Source organism: Scleropages formosus, chromosome 23, assembly GCF_900964775.1.
Source record: "Scleropages formosus chromosome 23, fSclFor1.1, whole genome shotgun sequence".
NCBI lineage: Eukaryota > Metazoa > Chordata > Actinopteri > Osteoglossiformes > Osteoglossidae > Scleropages > Scleropages formosus.
The window spans coordinates 6,581,782-6,609,708 of NC_041828.1; the positions used below are offsets into that span (position 1 = coordinate 6,581,782).

General features: G+C 46.2%; 1 protein-coding gene across 1 annotated transcript; it reads right to left on the reverse strand.

The window, feature by feature from the left end:
• Positions 1–5,769, reverse strand: LOC108935609 (transmembrane protein 106B-like). Its single transcript, XM_018754360.2, has 8 exons — positions 5,681–5,769; positions 3,898–4,108; positions 3,573–3,636; positions 3,015–3,174; positions 2,720–2,860; positions 2,137–2,186; positions 1,968–2,021; positions 1–1,738 (listed from the first exon to the last, which is right to left on the reverse strand). The coding sequence occupies exons 2-8, from the start codon at positions 4,091–4,093 to the stop codon at positions 1,606–1,608; spliced, it is 798 nt and encodes a 265-aa protein (XP_018609876.1). The 5' UTR covers positions 4,094–4,108; positions 5,681–5,769; the 3' UTR covers positions 1–1,605.
• Between the last annotated feature and the right edge of the window lie 22,158 nt (positions 5,770–27,927).

Genomic DNA, 27,927 nt, shown 5'->3' on the forward strand with positions numbered 1-27,927 from the left:
CACAATAGGATTTTATTTTTCCCCACTCGAAAAACCGAAACAAATACACCAATCGCTCACCGCAAGCTTACAACCACATGTACCGTGGTGAAAAGATTCAGTTGTGGGGGCTGCAACAAGTTGAAAAGAGGAAGGAGAACGGCCACGGTCGAATGCACACCCATGTGGGCAAACATATTCTCCCCCGCATCCCCCATCAAAAAGTACATGTTCTTTAAAATCCTTTCCGATTATCTTTGTAGACAGTAACTGTAAAAGATTATTATTAAAAATAAAACAGTGTTACCTGCTGTAGACCACAGCTTTCAGCTACAACATTGTTAATCATTTAGTAAATACACAAAGAAAACGTCCTAAAGCATTGATGTTTCATAACTTTCATCTTAAAAATTAACTCAGAAATCCACTGAAAGATTTGTTGTATTTACAACTCTTATAAAATTAATCAAAATTTCTGACATGCATTTGCAAATATCTTTTTTAACATGTCCCCATAAGAGTTTTAAATCTCAGTACAATATTTTCAAACTGTCACTGTCTCACTGCAATACTGTCTTCAACGGAGCGTTTCCTTTTCAAATCAGTTTTAGTGGGTTGTCAAAATATAAAATAAATGGCGATAAGGAAGCGTTTAAAAAACTGAAATGCATTTAGTACACACTTTCAATGGCGCAGCGTCTTAGAGTACAAGTGGGAAATATGTAAAAAATAGCTTGAAATAAGAGTTGCATTACTCTGTATCAGGAAATGTTTTCTGCTGACATCATCCCCCCAGCAAGTTAGTGAGAATCTAACCCTTAAACACACACGCAAACTACATATTTCAATACCCAGAGGCCTTCTGAACAGGGCTGTGCTCCAAATTATTTCAGGACACAGGAACCACAACACACGCCACTTGTATGATACGAAAGTGGGGGGGGGGGGGGTCTAAAGTGCAAGGCTTAAACCTACAACCTAATCCGTCAGAGAGGACTGGTTACATTTCACACACCACTGTTATAACGAAGTGTCAAATCACGCACATATCGTATTTATAATACTTGGTTATGCAACTGAGAACATCCCCTAAAAACAAGACTTGTACATTTACATTACATCAGAAAAACTGGTCGCTAAAACAATGCGAGAAAAAAAAAAAAAAAAAAGCAGCTTCTGAGGAATGCCTTTGACAGTGGTTTAAAATAAGAGCGGTGTAATTTTGTCTTTACACCACAACCCATTAAGTAGTTTGCACAAGAACCTGTCTTCTCCAATACATAAGCTTATCTAAAGTGCTGTTTTGCATTCTAACAGGCCATTGTGGCCACCTTTTATTGCAAGGGTGAGGAAATTAGAACCCATTAATTTAGGGGCTAGGAAAAGCTCTGCCCCAAACACGTTTCTCCATGTTCCATCTTTCCTTTACAGTAGTGGCACTGTCAACGACATAAATACTGTAGCTCATGTCTGAAACAGAGTCACTGACTGGTTTGGTGTTAGTGGGCACAGGAAACCATCTACCATCCAACAAGCCAACCTAGCAGACCAAGTCCTGAACTGCAGGAATGTATGTGGAGACTGAGGGGCAAGGTTGAGTGAGGGGCAGTGATGGAGGGTGGACTGTTACTCGTGGGCCATCAGGATGCTGGAAGAGCGGCCGTGCAGCGAGGTGGTGTTTCCCCCGCAGTCAACGTACTGGTACATCTCTTGGGACACCTGCTCTGCATGGCCGAAGTAAGTTGTAGTGACAGTCACCCTGGAGGACAAAGCAGATGAGTGGGAGGGGAGAAGAAATTGATGCAGGTGATAAACAGTCATAAGACAACAGACGTAGAACAGTTCAACCAAAATCATCTAGCCACAAAAAATGCAGCTCTGCAGACAACTGTTCATTTCAAAAGCTAAAGTCTTCTACAGCAATATTGGCCATTTCTCTGAGCATTCACAGTAAAGTGGCCTCTTCTGAATGATGGCAAAGCACTTACTGCATCATCACCACAATGTTGTGCACTTTGATGGTTGGCAAGGTGCAGTAGTCACTGAGGGATGAAACAAGAGGTCCGTTAGAGTTCTTACTGTTCTCATATCACTCTATCACTCATATCGCTGCAATCTAAGAGAGGCATGAGTGTAAAACTTAAAAATGACACTTACTACATGTAGCTCATTTCATCTGCTATAACAGTAGGGACCATATAGTCAATCTGAAACATACAAGGAGTTTTAGGCTGAGGAAAGCAAGTCAAAGAAAATGACAAAAACGGCATTTTCGGGCAAAACAACATTACTATAACACCATTCAGAAAGTATTCTCTTCTATGCCTAAGAACCCTTAAGAAAATGCAAACTTTGTGATCTCACTTACAGGTTACTGACAGAAAGGGAAAGGTCTGCAGCAATAAAATGTGGCTCCTGCATCGGAACCGAATGCCCTAGTCATTAATGTCCATTTATGGGAGAGAAACCGGACATTGCATGCTACAATGCAGTGCTTTAGACAGTATTCTTGAACCCAGTCTCCTCTCCGAGCAAACAAGCCAGCCTTACTGTCTGCAACAGGGGTGAGGCTGGGCAGCAAAAACTCGTGTGTCATTTATTTCCTTGTTGCGCAGTCGTACATGAGCTAAGCTTTCAGACAGCAGGTCGCTGCATTACTGCACCCGCTCTGATGGGACCAAGACCTCAACAGATGACCTGCCGCTGGCTGCACGATATCCTGGTGAAGAAGAGGGCACACCTGCTGCAAGTCCAGGGGTCCGATGTAGGTGATGTTGCTCACACGGGCCTTCCCAATCACCGTCTTGGAGAACTGCACCTGCGCTGTGATGTTGGCCACTTCCACGGAGTAGTAGTTGTTATTAGTGATGTTCAGAGTGTTCTTGGGGCAGAGGAGAAACAGGCATCACATCACCCTTTCTGTGGCAATTTCTTTAGAGATGTTTGTATCCAAGTACTGCTTGACAGTACAACAGTGGTACTCCTTTAATTCTGTACTACACATGGAGAACACCAGACCAACATAGAAGCCTTACTGTTACGTTCAGATAGATGATTTTCTTGTCTTGGTTGTAGGTGACGTACACAGACTTCACTCCCACATAGGTGACGTCGATAGAGCGGGGGAAGAGGAAAAAGACGGCCAGGGCGGAGAGAAACAGGCACAACAGCACGGACACCGTGACATACAGCTTCCTGCCGGGCAACACAAAAGAGTTGAACTGCATAAGACTCCATAACATAGTGAATGTGGACATCAACATATCACGGTTAATACACACACGCATCGGTTAAGTCACGTCAGCATATCTACAGCCAAACTGAAGTATCAATACTACTTGTACAGTCTTTGCTGGCAAAGATAGCAGCATCAGGACAGATACAGTACAAGCGCTTCAGAGTCATTCTTGCACATTCTGGGCTGCAAAAATTTCAACACACTTAAATTGTTCATCACATTATTTCTGCTGAGGCAGTCAATAAAGTGCATGTTTACAGTTTCAACTGAGATAAGTAAGCACAAAATACAGCACGTAGTCGAACAGTCAGTTTCTCTTTAAAGTGCCAGCAGGAGAAGGGGTAGATACACTTACGTCCTTCTAGGTCGGAGTCTCTGATCGCTGTATGGAATCAACGCAACGAGCTGATTTTCCTGACCTACGTTAAGACAGACAGCTATTAAAATGTGATTAAACGCAAAAGGCATGAACAAGCTTACATAGCTTTTCAACAATCACGGAAATGTCACTTATGTGTTGTGGTAGGAATGCTGCGGCTCCACGATACTTTTTTCATACCAAGGAATTCACCTTCTCAATGCATTATTATACTTTTCATCTAAGAAATTATGAGACAGTAATGAAGGCAACCGACTAAAGGAGGAAACACCTGACTGAGCTCGGGCTCTACAGCGCTTACCTCGTGGGATCCTGCCAGTGCCCTGGCAGGTGGGACAGGTGACGCTGTCCCTGCCTGTGAACTCCACATAGGGGAACTGGGACACATCACCTCCCTTGCTGCTCTCGCTGTGGGAGTCGCTGTACTCTGGCACGGCGGTCAGGCCCTCGTGGCCCTCGTCCTTCAGCTTCGACAGGCGGGAAAAGTACTTCCCCATGGTGGGAGCAGGAAGCTGAGGTATGGGGGCGGACATGGACTTAGTTCCAGAACACTCCAGACCTGGGGACACCTACATGTCTAGTGACTTCCACCACAATTAGAGAAAGGCTCTGTCTTTGTTTACATTTTGCTAGTGATTTCTTTTCTGTTGTATTCAGCTTCCTTTCTGTCAGCAATGACTTTGCCTCTTGTTTCACTGTGCTCGATGCATAAAGAATATATCATGAACTAAAGCTTGTCTGCTTTTCAAAAATCCGTAAGTTGCCTTTGACAAAAACACACAATAAAAATAAGCAGCCAACAGAGCAGCAAAACTTCAAGCAGAGGCTAAAAACTGGATAGAATCCAATCTATACGACACCGTTAAAAGAAGAAGCTTTTAATGAACTTGTGTGCACACGCGCCAGTTGCAGACTGAAGGAGAAAACCTGTCCTCTGAGAGCACACTAACTCCAAAATCTCCTATGACTAAACAACTTCTTCACTGTGTCACGTGTTTAATTTACCACATTTAAGTTAATCTCTTATGAAAAAATAAACAATATTTGTCCCAGGCTTCCCTCCCCCTCGGTTCCCCGCGACCCCGTATGGGACGAGCGGTTCAGAAAATGTGTGTGTGTGTGTCCCAGGCTTTTCTGCAATGCTTATTTTTATTTAAAAAAAAAAAAAAAAAAAAAAACTTTGATTCACCTGCTTTAATGTGGTCTGGCACAGGACTCAGCTGTTATATTTAAGGAGTCTGTCCCCATTCCACACGTTCATAGCGAGGGAGGATCTGCCCCCATCCCAGACATTCGTAGAGAGGGGGGATCTGTCCTCATCCCACATGTATAGTGAGGGGATCCGTCCCCATCCCACACGTTCATAGCGAGGGGGGATCTGTCCTCATCCCACATGTATAGTGAGGGGATTTGTCCCCATCCCACACGTTCATAGCGAGGGGGGATCCGTCCCCATCCCACACGTTCATGGGGGGGGGGGATCTGTCCCCATCATTCCATACATTCATACTGAAGCAACTGAACAGTACCTGACAACTGGCAAAACACACAGTTTGAGTTTCCGCCTTGGACCCAACATTTGCAGGTGCGAATCCGGCCTCCAACTAGTAAGTACCACTGACTGAACAAAGTACTACCCCAAATTTATCCAGAAAAAAAACCCAGCAGCAAAGGGTACAACAACAAGCCTCACGGCAAAATGGCGTGGACGTGGACTGTCAGTGTCGCTGTTCCACCGCACCGGGCGGTTCGTACAGAATCAATCAATGTGTGTGTGTCCCTGGCTTCAGTCACTCACTCCCTTCATCATCACGCTGACTTAAATAAATACATAAATCTGTGACACGATGTGCAGTTACTACAGCGAGCACAAGGAAAACTGGTAGTAGGCCGGTACGAACCGTACACACTGAGTCTGACTCTCAACTCAGCTCCTCACTCACTCAGCCTACCTAGCTTAGCTAGTAGCTAGGCTAGGGGCCTGACATTCCCTGCCTGTTAACAACATGAGCATGGTGATCCATGTTCAATATCATCGTTTTAGGGTTCAAATGACATAAAATAAGAAATTTACCCAGTCTTACCGAAAACTAAATATTCACGATAATCTCTTCAATAATGGCCGGTGCTCCTGCAGCTCTTGTTTATTTATATTGAGCATGCGCAGTGCGCAGTGCGGTGTTTTTTTTGAGCACTTCCGCAATGCAACGGAAGTGACGTCTTTCCCCCCCCCAACCCTTTCCCAACCGTGGTCGAGCAACTTCTGAGCAGTGAATTGAACATTTGTTCGTGGACGGTTGTTTTAAGTTTTTAAGATAACACGAAACTCGACTTGAAGAGCTTAAACCAGCTGGCAGACAAGTAAAAGTATACATACAAAAAATATTATTGTGAATACAGTTTCGTTTGTTGCTGTCATTCAGAGAAAATGCAGAATTTTCCTTCCTCACACAGTTTTTTTTTTTTTTTAACTCCCCTCTACTGTAAAATCACAAACCAAGTTCTGCTTCCAGTAAAGTTATGAAATGTAGGTTAATTATTCCTACTGGAAATGGAAATGCATTTTATTGCTACACTCCACACCAGTAGTTCTCTCTGCAAGTAACTGATTAGTCTCTTCACTTTTTTTCCACCACGCAATTTTAGCATTTGATGGTGACTGAGGTAGTTCAAATGAATTTTGGAAAATTAAACATTTTTTTTGAGAATCCCTCAGTGCCTCGTGACTACTTCTACTAAATATTGAAAAATTTGACCCAGTTCTGTTCTCTGTTGTTAATTAATAAACAGAAAAGTCTTGCAAAGCAACTTTGAATTTAATAGAGTAAATCTTTACATAAATTAGAGATTTAAAATTAAAAAGAGAAGGCTGTTCCCACCTTACTTGAACTTGACAAGTCTAACACAGAATTAAAGTTATGGCGTAAGGTGCTGGTCCAAATCTCTTTCAGTCAGTCACCAGTTTGACAAACCAAAGCCCAATTCAGAGAAACGGAGGATTTGTCTCACTGTGTGCAGAAGGTGCAGCGATATACAATAAAGCAAATGAAGACGGCAGAAGTAGATCAACGGAAAAGTCTTGCTATTACTCAAGATCTTGCCAGCATTTTACCAAAAAAAAAAAAATATCAGGGTTGTGTTTTGTGGACAGAGCAATAATTCACTCCTGAAGTGGAGTGATTTATCCCAAGGGATCAATATTCATAATGTCACAATTCTTTCGTGGATTTTTGGAAAAATGTCACAGTTTCACGCTTATGTCGAACAGATCACAACAGTTTGGAGTTGATTTTTATAGTACTTTCAATAATACAATAAAGTACAGACATAAGAGGCTCATACATAGTGGGTGTGAGTATTTTCAGCAGCACTGTGTGTTGGGTGTAACAGGCTACAGCAGAGTGGTCTCAGAAGAAAAAGAACTTGTAATACTTTCTAGGGATTCACCATTTTACACCATTTCATTGATTTAGCACACAAAATTCATTATGAGGTCGTATACTGTACATTTATTAATTTACCCGATGCTTTTCTTCAAAGCAACCTACAATGTTAAGGTTAAATTCTTACAGTAACAAGCTTACAATTATTTACACAGCTGGGTAATTTTACTGGAGCAATTTAAGGTAAGTACCTTGCTCGAGGGTACTACAGCTGAAGATGGGGATTAAACTTGCAACCTTTGGGACCAAAGACAGTAGCTGTAACTACTGCGCTACCAGCTGAATTATGAAAAACAATTTAATGTTTTATTGCCATTTGTCACTACTGCCAGAAATAATATAGATTCGTTTTTTTTTAAAAAAAGTTTATAAACAGTAAGCCCAAACCAGTCTGTGTGTTTTTCTTTACTTGACTTAACATGTCCAAAAAAGCCTTTATTTTATGATCAGTTTCATTTGACACTTTAAAAGATTCCATACAGCGTTGTTCACCTCTTTCTTCAGCACGAGCACCTAAACCGCAGCTTTATCAACACTGTACTGCTGAAGCCGTTCCCTGAGCAGAACTGCATTTTTGAGGTATCTCGGTAAAGCTTACTTACTCCTTACAAATTTACCACTGTACGTTGACCCATTGCCATCCCTCGCTGAGGTAATGTTTACAGAAACAAATTCTCTTTGAAAGGAAGTGCATTTCTCACTTAGAACCTGCAGAGATGGCGATGGCAATGCTGGGACAGACCCTCACGAAGCAGCAGGCAGCGTAATGTTTAAGGACATGGACTGAAGACCTCAGATTTGATGGAATTATTCTGAGTTATTCACTATTATTCTTACATGTTTCTATCTCACTGCTACAGCCCACATGAGAAGGTCTCTCCACAAATATGTGGTTGACTCAAGTGGAAAGACCTGATCAGAAAACTCATCTGCATAATAATTCTGATGAATTTTTGAAGATCTGGGCACTCTGTGGAACCTTTTCCATAGTGCGATGTAACTGCGCGCACTTGCCCTTTGCTGTATTAAGTGTGTTTGCATTTTCGGAGCATAATGATCCAATCCCCATAATTCTGGGACATATTTCCATCCTGGTCAATTGTTAATTAAAGAAACAATAAAAAAATAGATTGGAACGAATTATACGCTGTTCTGTATGAAGGCATCAGCAGTGTCATGTGAAGCTGCATCACTCCCCGAGTTCCTGTTTTCTGTTTCTGACGTTTGCTTTATGTCGCCTCTCAATACACATCTTGGAGATCCTTTCCTTCCTCCCCGACCCATAACTGACCTTTTTGCTGTGTTTAAGCAGCACCTCACATTTCTCTATCATACTTACTTTTCTACCTAATTCACTCAATCTCCTTCTTCCTTTTCGAAGCATCTGCTTCTTCACGATTCCTGGCTTTGCTTAGTCTTCGTTTTTTTACAGCTTTTCAGAACTATCCACTCAAGTGTTTTCACTTGGTTGTTCAGCTTTTGCCTGCAGGAAAGTGTAATGATGATCTTTACTGGGAACTGGGTTAGAAACATTTTTCTTTTTAAATCTTCCGGTTCTCTTTGTGTTCCAGGAGATAAATTCTTTGCTTATTAAACCGTATGACCGCAGACGTTTGTTTCTGTTTTAATAAGAGACGCACCCAACATTTCCGTCATTTCTCTTTCATCATCTTCTTCTTCTTTATTCATCTGAACATGCAGAGTTTTTTTCCGTCTGCTCAAATGCTGCGTCATTTTCTGCCAAGAATACCTAACAAAGATACACTGCCTGCGGTTACGTTTACATTTATTCATTTAGCAGATGCTTTTCTCCAAAGCAACGTACATCTCATACAAAATACAATGTGTGCGTTACCTTAGCAGAAAGAGAGACGTAGATGCAGCTTTTTTAATTAAGCATTTACATTGCAGGAGTAGCTGCGTGAAGGTTCATCCGTTGTTCAGCAGTTATGATCTCGAAGTTACAGAGTATGGGCATTCACACATTACATGAACTTAAGAGATCACGGGAGAAGTGAGTCCAGAAGAGGTGAGTTTTAAGACTCTTCTTAAATGTGGGCAGAGATTCAGCAGTTCTGAGGGGGAAGGGGAGGTCATTCCATCACATCGGAGCCAGAGCCGAGAACCTCCGTGCTTTTGTTTTTGTACCTTTTGTGTTCGGGACCACCGAACGGGCAGAGGTGGAGGAGCATAGCGGTCTGGTTGGGGTGCAGCAGATGATCAGGTCTCGTAAATACTTGGGAGCAGTTCCACTAATGCTTCTGTAGACCATAACCAGAGTTTTGAATTTGATCCGGGCAGCTATAAGAAACCAATGCAGAGAGACCGGGAGGGGGAGATGTGTGGAAACACTTTGGCAGGTCAAACACAACATGCAGCAACATTCTGTATTAGCTCTTATATCAGTTGGTAAGTGATACAAGTAACTTTTATCAGTTTTTGTAGAGAAATGTTGGATTTCTGATTCTGCAAAAGATATGTTTCATAAGGAACATTTTATTTTCTTTTCTGCAGTCTCTTGGCATTTTCATAAGGTTGACCATAACTGATACCAGTGGCTTGTGCTACACTTGTGGTCACGTGCTCCACTCCAGTCGCAGGCCCACATGTGCAGGGTGTGCACACCTCCTCACTGAAAGACTGCTTACAGGCTGCACTTTTCTCATCCACTATCCTCTTGCATGGTAAAAGGAATTAGACTTCAGCTACTGGCAGTTACTCAAGAGTGCTTTTGATTAAGTGGACTGTAAGTATTTTTAAACGTGAAATGTATGCAGGTCTAGAGAGAGGTTTCGGGGTTAAGCTGCCACTTTGATGGTTCCGCTTCCTTGACTGCCAGTGGTACAAGACAGATGTTAGCTGGTCACATGGCTACTGAGTTGCTGCAAGAAGAGATCTATGTTTGGAGAGCCCTCAGCCAGCAATTTCTCAGTCTGCTGATGCAGATGACATCAACATTGATCCAAATATATGCATAGACTGGTTACTGCCATCACTCAGGAGACCCATTCAAACAATGACAGATTGTTATGTGTGGAGGCAATGAGATGGGGGGCTCATCCAAGGCAGAGGACCTTACCAGTGTTACGTTCACCCTTAAACTGGTCTGACATGAGAAATAAAAATAAAAATGCAGATAAAAAATATTGCACTCACTTATATGGGTGCAGGGGGTGCGGTGGCACAGCAGGTTTGGCCAGGGCCTGTTCTCTGGTGGGTCTGGGGTTCGAGTCCCACTTAGGGTGCCTTGCGATGGATTGGCGTCCTGTCCTGGGTGTGTCCCCTCCCCCTCCAGCCTTGCACCCTGTGTTGCTGGGTTAGGCTCCGGCTCGTTGGGACAAGCAATTTCAGACAGTGTGTGTACATGATCTCATCTGCAATAATTTTGCATTTATCACATTACCTTTTTAAGTTTAATGAGAAGATGCAATTTTGATTAGATAAATCATGCAAAATGTGCAACTCGCAAATTCTGCACATGGATGTCTGACTGGACCAGTGCCATATTGCCTGTTATGTTTCATCCAGGTCCGAAGAGCGGCGCATGAATGAAACAGGGTGTGTGGATCTCGGTGGCGGAGTTCTCTCGGCAACTTGAAAAACGGCGGATCGGCCCGTCCGAGAAAACCCCGCTCGTTAATACTTGTGATGAATCCCGGACCGATGAGCCCACACGAGAAGCACCTCCCCCCCAGCATCCCTCATTCACGCCATGTGTACTATTTACATTTCAAAGTGGGAAGGAGCTGCTTGGATAGGCTGAGGGTTCTTGTCCCTGCGGAGAGCTAAACACTAAAAGTGTGGCCATTACACATTCCGGAATGCACTTGAAAGAAACCATCTACGTGCATAATGGCACATTGCCTGATTCGGAGTAAACACAATTTGGCTGGAAAGGCAATGTGGCATATCCAGTTTGGGGCCGACTTCCACATTTTTTACCGCTGCATCCTGTTACAGCTGACGGCGAGGTTGCTTTGTAACTAGTCTGATTCGCGTACCCGCAAACACGGAAACATTTCATAACGGAAAGGCGCCTCTTAAATTATTCCCTGCAACTTGTTTGTGCTTAGCTTGCTTACACTTCTTAAAGGCTAGGGAAATTTATTATTTATTTATGTGTGTTTGTATTTATTTATTTACTCACTTTCGCAAATTAAGGCGCGGTAATGGATTTTAGTGGGAAACCTTGCAGCTCATCCGTTTTTCCACTTGATGGCAGTATCCAGTATTTGAAAACATTGCCCGGTGAGTCCCGGGGAAATTTTCCGGCACATTATTTACGTGCCATGGATTCTGCGAAGAGAGGTCCGTTAGCTTCAGCCGTTGACGTTCCAGCACATCCACACCTGCCGAGAAGCACAAAAGACACAAGTATCTCTCTCTGAGCAGCTCGGCCTACGCAATATCGGTTGACTCCAGTGATACTATGTTGCTGCGTTACATACACTTGCTTTGTAAAAATAACAATTTTCTAATGACCCGCGTTACTGTTTTAGGCGGGAAACCTGTTAAATGTAGATAACTGCATTATGGGAAAATCTGGAATGTAAGTGTGCAACCACTGGGGGAAATTATGGGGTGACTGTTTGCCAGTGTGTTGTGAGAGAGTCTGGAGGTGTTAGGCAAGACGTGCATTGGTGGTCTTCTGGGAGAGTTTTTGCTTGCTATGCAAGAGGCCTGGGTTCAATTTCCAGCTAATACAAGAATTACAGCTCCTTGAGAGAACAGGGTCCTTGGACCAAGAGCATCATTTCTCTGTGTGCTGCTATTTAAATAAATGTTTGAGATGAACCCTGTCTGTGTGTGTTTCTTTGCCCCTCCAAACCCACGGTGCCGCACTCCACAATATTTTCATAATTTTGGTAATGACCTTATGTAAATTAGATGGAGTAAATTTTACTGTGTTAGTTAATTTAGCACATGATTTTAAATCCCTGCAGTGCTATTGCAGGGCAGCTCCTGCATCCCTTCCCTTCCACGCTTCTCCCATTTTCTCCCATCGCTCTTCCGGACCATTCAGAAGATCGGTTGTCTCTCGTGGTCTCGTCAACTGCTTGACCCCAGCTTGAACCAGCCCCCCACCCCCTTGACTGCAAAGAGGGACCGCTACAAGTGTGTGGAAAGCAGACACGTGCTACGTGGTAATGTACTGGGCAACCCGACCGGAGAAGATCGTTAGAAATGCGACGGAAGGCAAAGCGATGTGTAAATGGATGGACGTGGCAATTAACTGCCCTGATTTCTCTGGGGGGGGTGGGGTAATGGTGGCACTAAGAATAGCATGTGCCTTCTTGCTGCCCGCTGCTTACCCTGCTCTCACGACGGGTTGCCCGGTTACCTGCTGGGGGTCGCGATTCAGAATCCATCAAGCCGGATGGACTTTTTACTGCTCGTCTGCCTCGAAAATTAATTTAATCAGCGCTGCGCACCGGGCCCGGCACTGGGTCCTCCACCCTCTCCCTCTGTGACGGCCTCCTTCGCATTTCATCTTTCACCCACAATGGGCTTCGCTCGTGTCGTTCTCCTTGCATTTTGTTTTTAACAAGCTTGCGAATATCTGAAGTTACTAGTTCCTTTAATTGGTTTCGAAAATGAAAATTGGTTCGGTGTTAATTAGAGGCTTCCTTATTTAGTTAATGGCCGTGACTAGACTGCCAATTATTTTGATTGTCATAGTTAATTTGGCCGACATCCTTATCAAGGGCGAGTTACAGAGCATTAGCAAATACCAGTGCAACGCAAAGCACAAATTAAAAAGGAAAAAAGTGCGAAAAAGTGCAAAAGTGCAAACCGGCAAGCAGAAGCATATGCTATGAATTGTGGGAGAATTTCTCCAACCACGCATTTTCCGCATCCTCCCACATGTCTCGTCTCTGGGGCCAAAATGGGATCAATAGCTGCGATCTTTTGGCCTCAATTCCTGTTTTGTAAGAGAAATCCCATTTCTAGGGTGTCACCGAAATCCTTTCTGCTTCTCGGGGTGCGTTGGGAAGGGGTGTATATCTGGACGGAACAAAAATAATGGCCCATTCTAGGGCTTTCTTCTTCGTTACCCCGTTCGAGACTCTTATTTTGTTTCAGTGCTCAAAGTGCTTCAAGACTGCAATGTAAGCTTTACATTTTAGAGCCTTTCACTGAGCACCAAATTCATCCCAATTCAGATCCAGTTGCGCAGAAAGGACAAGAGCTGTGAAGCACGAGCTGGAGGTTTTATGCGAGAAATGTGTTGATCGCATGTGACGGACCTCAGATGCTGGCAAAGGAGTAAATTAAATGGAGTGGCTGAGTTTTATGAAAGGAGGACATGCTCTTGTGGAAGATGCTTAGCTCGAAAGTTCTCTCGTTCACTCGTTTGTTTGTTCGTTCGTTCGTTCGTTCATTCATTCATTCATTCAGTACTGATGACTGCTTGTTCAATGCAGGGTTGTGGTGATCCAAATCCTGGAAGCACAGGGCAGGAGGCAGTTTACATCCTAGATGGGGTGTGGACTCATCACAGTTAGTAAGCTGAACATCTTCAGTGAATGTATGATGGTACCAGTGGGTTCAGGAATTGACCCAAAGGTGAGCAGGTGATCACTTGGCATAGATGCAGTGAAAGGTGTGGAAAAGATCCTCAGATATGGCAATGTTTTCACCGGAGCAAGTATTATAATTGGGGCATTTCGTGTAGCGCTACACAACGCTCTTTTCTATGCACATGTGAACGCTGGACTTTGAAAAGCAGAGATGCCCACCATGAGCCAGGAGAACAGATGGATCTTGCATGAAATCAGATGTGGGGGGGGGTCTCACTGGAAGCACACGGAGACTGAGGTTCTCATACTTTGAACACATCCCGAGAAAATGGGATCTTCTTGAAAATGCCGTAATGCTTATAATAGTTGGAGGAAAAAGAGGAAGCGAACAACCAGGAGCCAGATGTATGGACCCACAGCAGCATCAATGGACAAGCCTAAGGACACAAGGGGAGATCAGGAAGAAAATTCTGGAAGCATTCTGTATACGTGGTTGCCAGTAGCCAACATCAACTCGATGTCACTTAAGAATGAATAGGTGGGAGCGCAGAAGTGTAAGCCACAATGACTGTGTTCAGTTGAAAGAAAATGTGCTCAACAAACCAACAACACAGGTTTGTAATTTAACCACACATAAATATAAAGTGTGAATTTGTACACGGCCAAGCCATGTTGTTTTGTGTCAAAACACCGAGCCGTTTAAGGAAATGGCTGCGAACCATTTTAATCGGCTCTTTAATTGACTCAACTATCTGGTTCCGATTAAAAATTAAATTGCTTACCCAGTTGCGGTTTGGGTGGGAAAAAAAAGTTTAAATGAATTTATAATTGCGACTAAGCCACAAAAGCAAAGCATAACATAACCTTTGGAAATTCATAAATATTGATGTGTCAAGACAGGGTGTTGGTTTAATTACCGGTAATGATTCTATGAGGAGACACGAGTGCTGGGATTCACTGACAGGCGAGCGGGTTGCGGCCGTGTTAATCCTATTTACCAAAACGAATTAAACTGAATTAAAAGACACCGTCGAAATACAGGAGTTTCGGAACGGCGGGCCGGTTGGTAAAGCGAGATATCGTGTAGTTCTCATTCATTAGGATAATTCTTGCTCGGAGGTGAACCTTAGCCCCCATAGCCAGCTGGGATTTGAAACTGCACCCTTTCGATTGGACGCGTTAATGCTGCTAACGTTCGTGTGCCTGGTTTGGACCTGCGGTACCTTTCTCACACACACACACACACACACACACACAGAGGACTTTGGAATATTGCGCCAGTGCTATTTACCGTTGACGGTTCTAACTGCAGGCCTCTGCTTCATCCCGCGATCCTTTCTTCTCTTCTCGTTGGCTCCGTGTTCAGCGTCGCGGACCGTGCCTGTTTGTTTGTGACAGCAGCAGAGGGTGCAGAGGATGAGGAGGGGCAGCAAGAGGCGAAACGAGGCCAAAGGCGGCGGAGGGGTTATGATCACGTTCACGCCACCGTAATCCCCACAGCATCCCTTGATTTTATCAAATGGCGAGTGGTTGGGGAACGCAGATCACCATGACCCTGACAGCAGGTGAAGAAGAACATGCAGGTAGCTCCAAAATCACGCAAGGGGAATCTGATGGGAACGTTACCAGAACATGGCGAGAACGCGATCAGGACATGACCGCAGCGTGACCGGAGTGCAGCGCTGCGTCTTCGCAGCCGTGACTCGGTGCTTCGGAAGGAGTGACACGCTGTCACGCTCTCAGGAATGAGAGAATCCAGCACCATGGTGAACGTCAGCATCCTACACACACACACAGAGGCACGGCGAAGGGGAAGGGGGATGGGGAAGGGAAGCGCAAGTCTGACAGTGCTGAGACAGCACTTGTCCCTCCACTTCACAGGCAGGAAACACAACGGCAGCCCCCCGACAGCAGCCGGGATGGGGGATGCGTGCACGCGCGTGTGCCGTGGCACGGAAATGTTCCGATCTTCCCTTTGTTACACCCCCCACCCCGTCCCACCCTTTCCCCCTCGTAACGAGCGCAGGAATTGTACCGCAGTCACTTCCAGCGAGAGGTTAATGAACGGCGGGCTCGGCGTGCCTGTCACGCTCCATCAGCGTCCGTTCATCACGTCGTGATGGCGACGGGTCGCCGTGGCGACGACGAGCGGCGGGCGCCCAGCTGCGGGCTGCTAATGAAGGCGGCGGAAGGAGTCCACTTCGCAGCGCGTTCATCAGCCAGCGCGTCGTCGGCTCGCTTCACACCCGCATTTGTATTTACGCGCAGAAAAACCCATTTTGCACAGCAGTAATTTGTTTGGCTGACATGAGCGCACATGTGAGGGTATAATACCAGTATTTAACATTATCCGTTTACACCTCTGACAGGCCCCGTCGACAGAGGAACCAGCGAGAGGGGCTTTTAACGATGGAAATTAGATTCGTGCGTAATGAAAACTGTGTGAATGTAAGCGATAGGCTGTTCACAAGCTCGACGACTGGAGGGAAAAGTGAATTTTTTGTCACTTTTGCTTCGCTTGACATCTAATTGAATCCCTGGGAGAAAGGGGTTCATCTCCTTTTCTGATGACCTCCATTAGTCAGCAATGGGATGTGTCTATGTGTCCTATACTGTCAAATTAGATTAAGGGGAAAACAATTCATTTTCATATCAAACATCTAATTTGAGAGGCCCTAGATAACATTCCCTTTTCATATTTGCCAGAAGCTCCATTCAGGCCATGGAATGCGCTAAGCCGTCCCTTTAATTCAGTGGCATTGAAATTTGATGAATATGAAATAATCTGATAATGGCTGTGGCCAGCAGTGGATCGAAGTGAATAATGGGAAAGGACAATTTTTTTCTCCAATCGGTCTCCAGCAGCCTTTGGCCCCTTTTGTTAAACTTAATTGCACTGGCTTCTGGATAAAGGCAGGAAAATAAGCAGCTCAGTCATACTTTAACATTTACCATTGCAATGATATGACATTATAAGGATATGAAATATAGCTTTCATTAAGTGCTGCTCTCTTTAAGCGTGGCCCTGAGTAAATTTGACATTCTCCGTACCGCAACTGCACAGTAAGTGAAATATTCCTTTATTTGCCTGCTCCTTTCATCACCACCTACCGATGCAGCGACGCTCACAATGGCGTTATGCCTATGGAAGAAGGGGCCTTTCCGAGAACCTCTTATTCCTACCGTGCTGGAAAATTGATTGCTTTCAGCCTAATGGTGCAGGGAGAAGATGACAAATTGCATTAACAACCACACATTGAAAGAGTGCGCTGGGATCCACGGTGTCCGGGTCCTATTTTAATTGCATTGGTGCTACCTTTGAATCTCTCTTTACTTAATGATGGTGTGCTCTGTCCTATAAGGGCTGTAGTGCTGCTTTCCCATTGGCTGCCTGCAAGCCACACCCACAGGGTGCGTAGCGGTCCTATATGAATGGTACTAAAGAGACAAACAGAGCCATCTACTTCTGCACTTGTGCAAGGTGCTGCACTTGTGACCTCCAGGTTATGGGTTCAAATCCTTGGGGGGGTCAGCACTGGCGTAAGCTGAACCAGGCTGTCCAGTTAACTGAAATGAATGTAAGTTCCCTTCCATTAAGCTGTTTTCCGAGTGACTCGGTGATGACACAAAGCGATGCTATCCGTGGTGTTAATATTACAGCTCCAAACCGGGATGGTCTGTTGGGTTTTCGTTCTTTTCTCAACATCTACACAGTACCAGTTCTCCACTGCCTGCAGTGGAATGCATGTGGTGAGACGCGCAAAAAGGCAGGCAGTGTCAGCATGAAACGCAATGAAATTGAGCGTATTGTCGAGAGTCCGCGTCCGCTTCTTGTTTGTGTTAAATGGACTGTTTCTTGCTTCCGGCTTTGCTGGCAGATGCGTTCCCTCTCGCTAAGCTTCCAGATACACTCTGGCAGGTGAAGAGCCACTACTTTCATTGTGCTGTCCCTCTAAAACTCCATCTGACATTCAACAAGAAACACCATGATTTGTGTAGCTGATTCAACAAAGTATGAGATGCAAACTCTCCCTTTCACAACAAAAATCGTATCCTTTTTTTTGCCCGGCAATGTACTTCTCGTATCGTTGAAAAAGCACGGAATTTCACAGATATCTGAAAAAAAGAGTACAGAAAAGTCTCGGTCCTCGTAAGTCGTGGACAAGAAGTCCAAAATTTGGCAAACGACAGACAAAAAGTCAGAACCTCCGTGAGTGATGCTCAAGAGAGCTGAAACCCCATGAATGACAGACAAGAAGTTAGAACCTCTATGAAAACTAGACAAATTCTGCAGCTAATAGACAAGAGGTCCGAACCACTTCAACAGATGATAGACAAGAGGTCATAATCCCTATGGAAGAGAGACCAGAAGTTCAAACCACTTCCATGGATAACAGACAGAGGTCTGAACCTTTGCAGATGCTAGACAAGAAGTGTGAACCAATTCCACAGACGTCAGTTAAGAGGTCTGAATCTATAGGGACTCAGACTTTCATTCAAACTAGTCAAGCTTTCACTTCATTCCCCATCATTATGAAGTTAAATTGTTTCAAAACGCTATAGCTGATCAACATTTTTAACATGAGAGACCCCCTCACTTGTTATGTTGAATGGAAGAGATGACTCAGTGATGCCACTGACAGCCCGTATCCAAAGTGCGCAACCATGGTCTAAGGTGACCAGTTCCTGCAATTCTTCAGTAACTATGAAAATCAGTGCTAGAAATTAAGACCTTCTTGTTTTTCCTCACCCAGTCAACACTCAATAGCGCTCCCTTTACTTCAAACAGTGTCCGCGTGGTGTTTGCCTATAAAGGAATCGACAAAGGCAGCATCCTCCCTCCATCGCCGACCTGACTGCAGACATCAATTATCCGTGTGTGCGAAAGTAGGAGCAAGCAGCTGCTATTAACCTCGGCGTGCTGCACTCTCCGATGGAGAAGGTCCATCTGCCCCCGCTTTCTTCCGCGAATCAGTGAAATGAGTGGTAATTCCTCGCCTTAGACCATACATCACAGAGCGCCCCGTCTGAGAGAGCGATGCGGCCCATTTCACCGAGCGGAGCAGTTAATCAAGTCCGCAATATGACGCTCGGAAGATCAAAGCATCTCAGTAAAGATTTTTGCCCAAATGAATGATGTTTCTTCTCTCCTCCCATGTGCCAGTCGGTTGGGTGTTGCAATGGTTCCGTGAATCGACAGCGTACGATCTGTGTTGTTCTTACACGGCTTTTAAAGTCGCTTGGCAGAGCGATGCTGAGGCTGGGAACTCGGAGGTGAACTTCCCACACACCCAACCGCCCACACACACACACACACTCAAAGTCTCGCTAAGGGTTCAAAGAAGTCCATTCACCGTTGCAAGTTTCGGGAACTTTTTCAAGCCGTACGGAATACGCACGCGATGAAAACGAATCAAAAGAATTATGTGGGTTTCGTATTGTCCGAACGGGGGCCCCGCGCATCAATAATGTGCGCTGCCTGCTGTAGCCACATGAATAATGTGTTGCCCGTGTTTCTCATCGGCTCCCCAGCGCCATAAAAGAGATCTCATTTACTCCTCCGCGAAAAATTTACTTCCAAAAATGTGTTCTAATTGTGAAGCCTGAGGGGATGTCTGCGAGTCAGATCCGACAGCCCTCGAAACACACATCCTTTGATGAATTTGCCTCCGTTTCCTTCCCTACGTCTCTGTTCCGTACACGTGTATTTGTACAGCCACGTTACCTACAGCACAGTACGTTCACAGGGAATGAAAGGGCCAATTACCTGCCATCCCACTCGGGCTGATCCGCTGTTTAGCGCTCACATGCATCCGATACTCCCACGCAGGCGCTGTTGTTTTGAAGTGTGTATTTACCCGTACCGCTCTGCTTCACGGGATGCGTTTGCACTTTCACGTGCTTCTTTGAAAGGGTCAGAATTAAGCATGCGACGACACACTCAAGACCGCCAGTTCAAGCACGTCAAGAAGCCTCTCTCTAGGACCCTTGACCAAGGTTCTTAACCCGGAGCTGCTCTGCTAAATATGCTGGGAGAAATAGCGAGTTCCTTTGTACAAAAGTGTCAGCTATGCTATGAAATGAAAAGCTGTGTCGAGAGGAGAGGCAACGCGCTGTCGTCGTCCTTCAGCTGACCTTGCGTGTTGAGAGGATGAAATAAAAGAGCGCGAGTTTCCCACATTGCGTCCGTACGCAGCGTTGGCGCGAACACAAACCAACGTGCGCGCCGATGCCAGATGGAGTTCCCGTCGCTGGCGCAGCGCATCTCGGAGGCTTCTTCTGAAGGATTTCAGACTGTCGGTGTGTGATGGGAACGGAGAACGACTGTTTGGTGCTGCGGTGCTCTGTGGCCGACCGGCACCATAACGCAATGACTCTCTTGCATGGGCATTTTTGCCTCCGGGAAGACGTGTCATCGGTTTGGGTCCCGCTGGCTCAGTACTGGAGTCTCAGAGGTTCTTGATGGAGGTGCAGGAAAGTGAGGGAAGATAAAGATGGGCATTAATGACTTCTCAAGCTCAGTAAGACCGATATCCCTAAGTCTTCATGGAGAATCCTTTGTGTTTAACCTCAGGTTCCTCTTCGCAGAAGGAACATAATACTTTTATCAATGCTTGACCCAAATACATATGCTTTCATTACACTTTCTCCTTACATCCCAAGCCAATTAATTCACACGGTTTTTCATGGGAGGATAATAGCATAGACCGAAATTCCAGAATATGAGGAGTGGCTTTTATCAGAGTTGACCGTCATGCTGCTCACCCCTCAGCTGAGTTTGGGTCTACTGTGAGTGATGGTGGGGGCTGTTTTGTGAGGGTAAAGCCAACAGAAGTCTCATTCCGATGGACCGCTGACTGAGCGATTCATCTGTGCCCCCGCCTCGCTTTGCTGCTCTGGGCTCCTCTCCCACACCGGTCACCACACCACCTCCACATCAGCATCCCAGGGGGTCTGCCACGTTTCCAGCCCCCAGGGCTTCCCAGCTCAGCGCCGCAGTTCGATGGGAACCAATTGGATGTAAACAGTAGGGGTGTCCTTGGGTGGGAGGCAGAAGCCCTCCACCATTACCGGGCGGAGCATTTGCTCTTCCAAATCAATTACAAGTCAATCAATACACTTGGAATGCACACTCAGGGAAACTACTGCTCGTGGGTTAGAACTGCACACGTGCTCATTTATTACAAAGCTAGTTGGTGTTACTAATGTTACACGCAAACCTGCACGCACATGTTTGCAGCCAGATTTTCCATACCTTTGATCAACTGAATCTTTTATTTTGCATAATTACAGGGCGAGCATAGCTGTAATAATAGAGTGTGAACAATACACAGCTATCTGTAAATGTTATAATACTAGTCCCAGGAGTGATAGCGGTGGTGGAGCTATACAAATATTTACTAAGTTATTTAAAAAAAAATGGAATTACCCATTTGTCGTTCAGAATGATTTGTCAGGGGTGGGCGGACTCTGTCTGGCTGGTGTTTGCTTTGCGGAGTAGATGAAAAGGAATAGCCAAACCTTGGAGTGCGGCAAAACAAAGAGTTGCCTAGCAACTTAATAACAGTTTTTGTTCATAGCTAACGGTGGCGTTCCATTGGGGGCACAGCGGTAGTTCTGTCAGAAACAGGCTTCGTGGGGGACGAGGTTGTGTGTGAGACCCCTGCGGTGTCTCTTTCATTGTTTCTGTCCCACTCTCAAGTGGGCACTGCGGAAAGATCGCTGCTGAGGTCTTGACGCGCTTGACACGTGTGCGCCTCCATCTTATTACCTCCGCGCATTGTTCCTACTTCGTGCCTTGCATTTGTGAGTCTGTGCACGTGCGTGTACTCGCGGGTCTGTATCTTTGTTTGTATTACAGAATGAGCTGTCGAAAGGCGCACGCGACCGGAACTGTCTTTTTAAGTGACAAGTACTGACATCGTTACATCGTGCCTTTGTTTGCGCCGAAGGACAAATGGCTCGTGTCCATCTGAAGGTGTATTCGAGGTTCCTTTCGTCCCGAGGTGACCTCCCTGTCAGAGTCCTGGCGTAACCTCCGCTGCCGTGTGTCATCATTAAGGACGGAGGGTCCCATGTGTCTTTGCGAAGGACGCCCTCCTGCCGCCTGTCTCCGTGAAGGACGCCGCGCTCCTCGGTGCCGCGCTGCCCGCCTGCTCCGTCACTCTTCTGTCACCCCCATCGCGTGCCTTGCTGCGGCGCTCCACCAGAAGGTCCTAATTGGGCGATTTCAGCACGGAGAATTCACGTGGGCGGGGCTGGTCTTGCCTGGCACCGAACCAATCATGGGCCGCATCCCAGAATCCCCCCATTTCCCATGTGCTCATTTCACTCACCTGCTATTCACACACGTATTCCCCCTGGAGCCGAGCGCACTGCCAGGAGCCCGATCCCGGTAACTCCGCTCCTCCGCACCCATGTCTATCACCCTGATGTGATTTGCATAAATGACCGTAATTTGGGCCCGTCTGATGAAAATCAACAGCAGGTGCCTTCGCTTGCTCCCAGCCGCTCACCAGAAGGCAAGGCAGCCACTCTCCAACTGAGAGCTCACCCCAGGACCTCCTCCGCAGTTCGGAGTCCACGTAATTAGTTTTGGAAGCCCGAACTAATTAAACGCGCCGGATATTCAAATAACGCCGGTCTGCCGTGGCCTGAATCTTTTCGACGCGAAGAGAGCGTATGTTCCGATATCTCTGACATCTGGGGTGAGGTTCACTTTTTCTTCAGAGCACAAGGCATCATTTTCCAGTCTTTCATGACTTAATGTCTAGTTCTTAAGCTAGAAATGCTGCTTTATTGCAGTGTTTGTTCACACAATCCCAGAATCTACAAGCATTCAATCAACCAGAAAGCTGCAGTTATCCAACCCAACATGTCCCATGGGTTTTCCAGGGCAACTGGCCAAAGCAGACTTCTGCCACGGAAGGATGTGAGTGAAGGCGGCAGTGCGTTCTTTCTGCCGGAATTCCAGGCCACGACAGCCTCTGCTGGGGTCCCCTCTGATGACAGGAGAGCCAGGTGCTGGGACCATTGGCTAGATGCCATGCCAGTGGCAGTCAGCTCGCTCTGGTCCCGATCCCTGGCGACGGTCCTCCGTGAAAAATTCAGATTAGCACCTGGACTTTGGTTCCTTACTGGATCTCAGCCAGTTCCAGCTCTGTAGCCCAAACAGCCGTAAACTACATTTGGTCATTTTCGCAACAATCGTTTCTTCATTCTGTGCTCTGGAAGACCCTCTAAGCCTTTTTGAGATGGATGGATGAATGTAAAGGTTTAGTCCACAGTGCTGTTAGTCACCGACAGTGGAAATGAATATAAATAAACTTGTGTTCATGGAAACAGGTAATTACATCTCATCATGTGCGACTATACGAAAGGGAATCTAGTATATTTTTGTTGGACATAAATAATTATGTATCTTTGGACTGCTCTAGATCCATCCGTTGCTAGTGAAAACCATTGCGAAGCTGGGATGCAGTCTTGTCGAATGCCTTCTGAAACCCTACTTTCCAAAAACGGTGGGGCATTAAATGCCATTTGCCATCCAGTCTTCGTCTGTTCGTCATCAGCTTCTGCTCACCGTTGTGTCTTTGGATCATCACCTTCTGTCCGCTTTTGTGGTCGTCCGCCATTAACTTGCATTTGTATGTCATTAGCTTCCGCTGGACTGCCTGTCTGTTCATTATTAGCTTCTGCTGCCCAACGTGTTTGTTCATCGGTAACGTTACATTCGCCATCATGTCTTTCCCAACTTAAAGCATCAGAAGGCTTCTTTCAGTAAGACCCAGTGGTAAGAAAGTGGTCAGACAGAGAAAGAGCAAAAAAAGAAGAAACCAATCACATACACCAACAGCGAAACACTTCCACATTTTAAGAACAGATTTGACAAAATTGAGAGAAATTCCTTACAGGCTTGAAGACCTCGGATACAGTAGGTTTGTTGGACCATGGAGGTCCATGTAGCCCTTTTCTTCTCCTTTGTCTGCCTTCCGCTTCTATTAATGAGCTCTTTGTTACCAGTTAAAACAGATTGGATTACTAATGTTCAATTTTTTCCTTAGAAATTATTAATGCCCTGAGAGCACTGGCAGTAAGTTGAAGGGTGTGAATTTCAGCTTGAGTGCCGAATTTTGTCTTGTGTTTTGAAAGCTCCAGGCTGTGGAGTCCATTGTACTGGGGGGTAAGTGATGGACGCGGTGCCCCTGGAGCAGTTCACAGTACATCAGGAGGGGAATGATGAAGAAAAGTGCTGGAGAACGGGGGGTGCGGTGGCGCAGTGGCGCAGTGGGTTGGATCAGGTCCTGCTCTCCCGTGGGTCTGGGGTTCGAGTCCCACTTGGAGTGCCTTGCGATGGACTGGCGTCCCGTCCTGGGTGTGTCCCCTCCCCCTCCGGCCTTACGCCCTGTGTTACCGGGTAGGCTCCGGTTCCCCGCGACCCCGTATGGGACAAGCGGTTCCGAAAATGTGTGTGTGCGTGCTGGAGAACAGGACCATCTGAGCTTCTGAGGAACCCTCAGCCATGCTGTGTTGGCCATCACTGTTGCTGACTGCATCTTCAGGAACTCTTCAGTGGAATTTAATCCAGTTGCTTTTTAAGACAGAGCAAAGATGGTTGCATTTTTCTCATGATAAGATTTAGAATATGCAAACAAACAAAAACATCCTCGAGGTGGACTCTACCGTCCTGCAGTGTCTTTATGAGAAATAGTCAAAGTTGAGTGCCGAGGCTTACCTGAGACATGGCCTTCTCTTTGCCTCGGCATCCCTTGCCTATGTTTCCAGTAAACATGCTTTGAGGGCGTCGGTGGACGAACACGCTGAGCTCTGCGCTACGTTGTTATTGTACAAGCTACACGGATTATGCTGAGACTTTCTGGCTTCGGTTTTGAACTGTTTAGCAAATGACAGAAGCAGATGAGTCCCTTTGGCAAGATACCATGATCCCAAGCTGTTGTTTTCTTGGGAAGCATTGGCTGGGATGAAGATTTGGAAATATTATCGTTGATGAATAATTACGGGACCATTTAAAGTGTCGAGTTTCTTTTGCATTCTTGCGTGCGCTCTCGCTTCTGAGTAGATGGCGGTGTCTGCCCATCACCGTCCAGCAGAACGAAAAGCGCTCGGCCATTGTCTTCGGGGTGATTACACTTGATCGCCGACTTGGGCTTAATGAGCGCTTCGTTGTCTTTCTCCCCTTTAAATGGAGAGGAGCTCATATCATGGTCACTACGACTGTGTATTATTGCTTTATCAATATCAAGAGCATCGATGCCCCCATTACCGCAGTTCCATCCGGAAGGCCGCCGATCGATAGACAGGATACTTCAGACCGGCGGCTGTTTCCCAGTGATATTAATGTCCCTGCGGTTTCACGGAGGGCTTCTCGCTGGAAAGTTCAGTGGACTTCCTGTAATGCCGTGCATTCCTGACCTTTCGCCCTCGACCGTGCTCTTTGCCTGGCCTGCACGTGTGAGGATGTCAAATATGTCTGTTTATATATAGTTTTTTCACCGGAGCAACATGAGCGACGCTCTCGGAAGAGACCCGGACTGTCCGTGTCTTCCAGATGTTCCATTTCTGATTTGAGGCCGTCGCCACGGCGCTGCCATTCCAGACATCACACGGTGTGTGTGTGTCCCTCACCTCATCACCCTAATGGTCCTAACGATCCCCTCATCACCTAAAGACCTGCAATTTTTACCACCAATTGTCAGTTGATTTATTGTTTTATTTTGCTGTCACCATTTCTGCGTCAGGTGACAAAGTTTATTCCTTACGAATCCCAGCAGAGCAGCAATTAATATCCCTTTCAGCTTATCGTGCCTGTTTTCTTAGAGTCTTTCTGACAGATGATGAAACCGGGGAAATGGTTTCGGAAAGACTTGGAAAGAATTGCCCGTCCGTTGAAGTTTACGAGAAAAATGCATTTGGCGAGCTCTTCGAGGGATTTCCGTAGCGCTTGGGTAGGAGCAAACTCAATTATCTCACGTGGCTGAGCACGTAGGTGTCTGCTGCTCTGTGGAACACGACACCATCTCCGTGTTTTCCCAGCCTATTAGAAATTGCTATTTTGAGATATGTAAATCCTTCCTCCTAGAGCGTTGCTCTTCGATGAATGTGACGTACGGCCCGCTCTGCGGTGGGGGGGGGTGAGGGACGACTGCCGGACAGGAAGCGCGCCGACCTTCGCTGGCATTGCGGGGCATTGTGTGCACTTCATAGAGACACAGAGCTTGCGCTTTAAAAAAGAAAAAGAGGAAAACAAACAAATTACGCGAGAGTATCGACCGGCGGAGGAGGCGAACTGGACAATTACTCACGGTGATTATTTTTTTATTTCTCTAATTCAGCTGTTTTCTCCGGGGAAACGACAGCGGAGTAGCCAGAAGCTGAAAGTTCACCTCCCAAGACGGAAAGTTGGAAGAATTAAAAAATTATACACAAGTAAGAATGAAAGAGAAGAATCTTTTAGCTGAATGCATATATCATCCATTATTTATAAGTGGTTATATGTGTAGTTGCTTCAGGCTGATATATATATATGAGTGCTTCTTTTCAGGTGTCTCCCAGATGCACCTTCCCAGGTTGCTGTGTGGTGAAACTGCTCTTTTTCCTCTATTTTCCTGTCCCCCAGCCTTCCCTCCCTCCGTCGTACCCTGATGTCTTGTTTAAGTTCGGAATGCCGGTATTTACTTGTCAGGCTGATGCCTTCGAGCCTGTCCCCCCGCGAGGCCTAATCCCATTCTCGGCCAGCGCTTGGCAGAAGCTGCGGAATCCGTAATCCGACCCTGCTGATCTGCTCTAATCGGAGCCAGCCACCGCCCCCCTCCGGCCCATGATGCCCATTCTCCCACCAGAAACACGGACACCGGAGGCGCCGGTGACATCAGCGCGAGGAGTATCCGGAGGAAGATAATGTTAACGGTGAGGAAGGGCGAAGAGCTTGCCGTTGACCACCGCAGCTCAGGGTTTCGCTGCGACAGCTGTTTGCACGGGGTTCTAATAGGGGGAATTTCGACAGCCCTTAACAGCTGGAGTTTTCCGATCGATAGAAAGGTGCAGCAGACAGCAAGGAACAAGGGAGCCGCTCGGCGACTGCGCTCCTGATTTGCACTCGCTAATTACCTAGGCGCTCGTGTGATCTTATCTTCAACGTGGGTCAGGGCCGCTCTGTTAAAGCCACGGCCGACATCGGGGTCGAGACTCCAGAAACGGCGCCAAACTGTAATTTAGCAGGGGGACGGGGCGGGGGCGGTGCCCGGCACGCAGCCTGCAGCCGCAAAGACAAAAGAGCTGTTGCTGGATGCCAGCAAGGCTTATTAGAGCTGCTACACACGGCTAGATGTGGGGAAAGGGCAGGGTGCCGGGTTGGACTGGGCAACGGTGATCCATCTGGCCGGATAAAGAAGTTACTGCAGAAGTAGAGGACCACTGGGGTAATTGCCCTGCGTGATAGCCACAGGCTGCGTCAGCTACGGTAAAGTATGGTCAAACACTGGAATGGACACACGATGTGGTCAGCAGAGCTTGGAGTCCCTACGTAGAGAACATCTATTCCTTCAGGTGTCAATTTTCTCCAAAGCGACTTGCAATGTGAAGCTGCCTACAATTATTTACCCATTTATGCAGGTGTTTAATTTTTTTTACTGGAGCAATTTGCAGCAAGTACCTTGCTCAAGGAGATGACAGATGTAGGCAGGATCCAGAATTGCCGCTTTCAGACCCGACGCTGCTGTCTGCCGCTCTATGAACGGTCTTTCTCCGTGGCCACAAGCTGGAGTCCTCGCTCCTAGAGGAGAAGACGGTGGACATCAGCGTGTGTGATAGTAGAGGGATGGGGTGTTGGCAGTAAGGTGGGGTGGATGAGTGGGCTGGGCTGAGCGGTTGGATCGGCCGTACTGTTAGAGTAACCAGCGTGAAACGGTCCTGGTGGGTGTGAGTTGGACTACCCTGCCCCCCCACCCCCATCCTGCTGAGCCTCGCGGAGAAACGGGAAATCGTCCCAAAACACAAACCTGCAACATGAACATCGGTGTTTGGGTCTCGTTTTCACACGATACACTCATAAGCTGCTTGCCACAGTACAGCAGAGACATATGCTTTATTTCAGGCTTGAAATTGCGGTTTAAGGAAATGCGAAATACAGCAACATTTATTATAAGTAAATTATGTACATGAGCGTAAAGGATAACACAAGGGGTTTGACTCGGTGTCTTTTTTTTTAAAATATTTAAAAATTTTTCATTACTGCAGTTTGAAATGATTAAAAATACAACGAACACTCACACTTACAGCTCTGCACACAAATTACATTTTAAATATGTTTTTCCGCACAGGAGACCGAAGGAAGGGATGGATGATACA

What these genes read in the sequence shown, in the direction of transcription:
- LOC108935609 (XM_018754360.2), bottom strand. Translation starts at nt 4,093, where the DNA reads ATGGGGAAGTACTTTTCCCGCCTGTCGAAGCTGAAGGACGAGGGCCAC. An exon ending in AGACTCCGACCTAGAAGGAC is followed by an intron (nt 3,175 to 3,572) that starts GTAAGTGTATCT and finishes GTTGCCCGGCAG; the next exon opens with GAAGCTGTATGTCACGGTGT. An exon ending in TCATCTATCTGAACGTAACA is followed by an intron (nt 2,861 to 3,014) that starts GTAAGGCTTCTA and finishes CTCTGCCCCAAG; the next exon opens with AACACTCTGAACATCACTAA.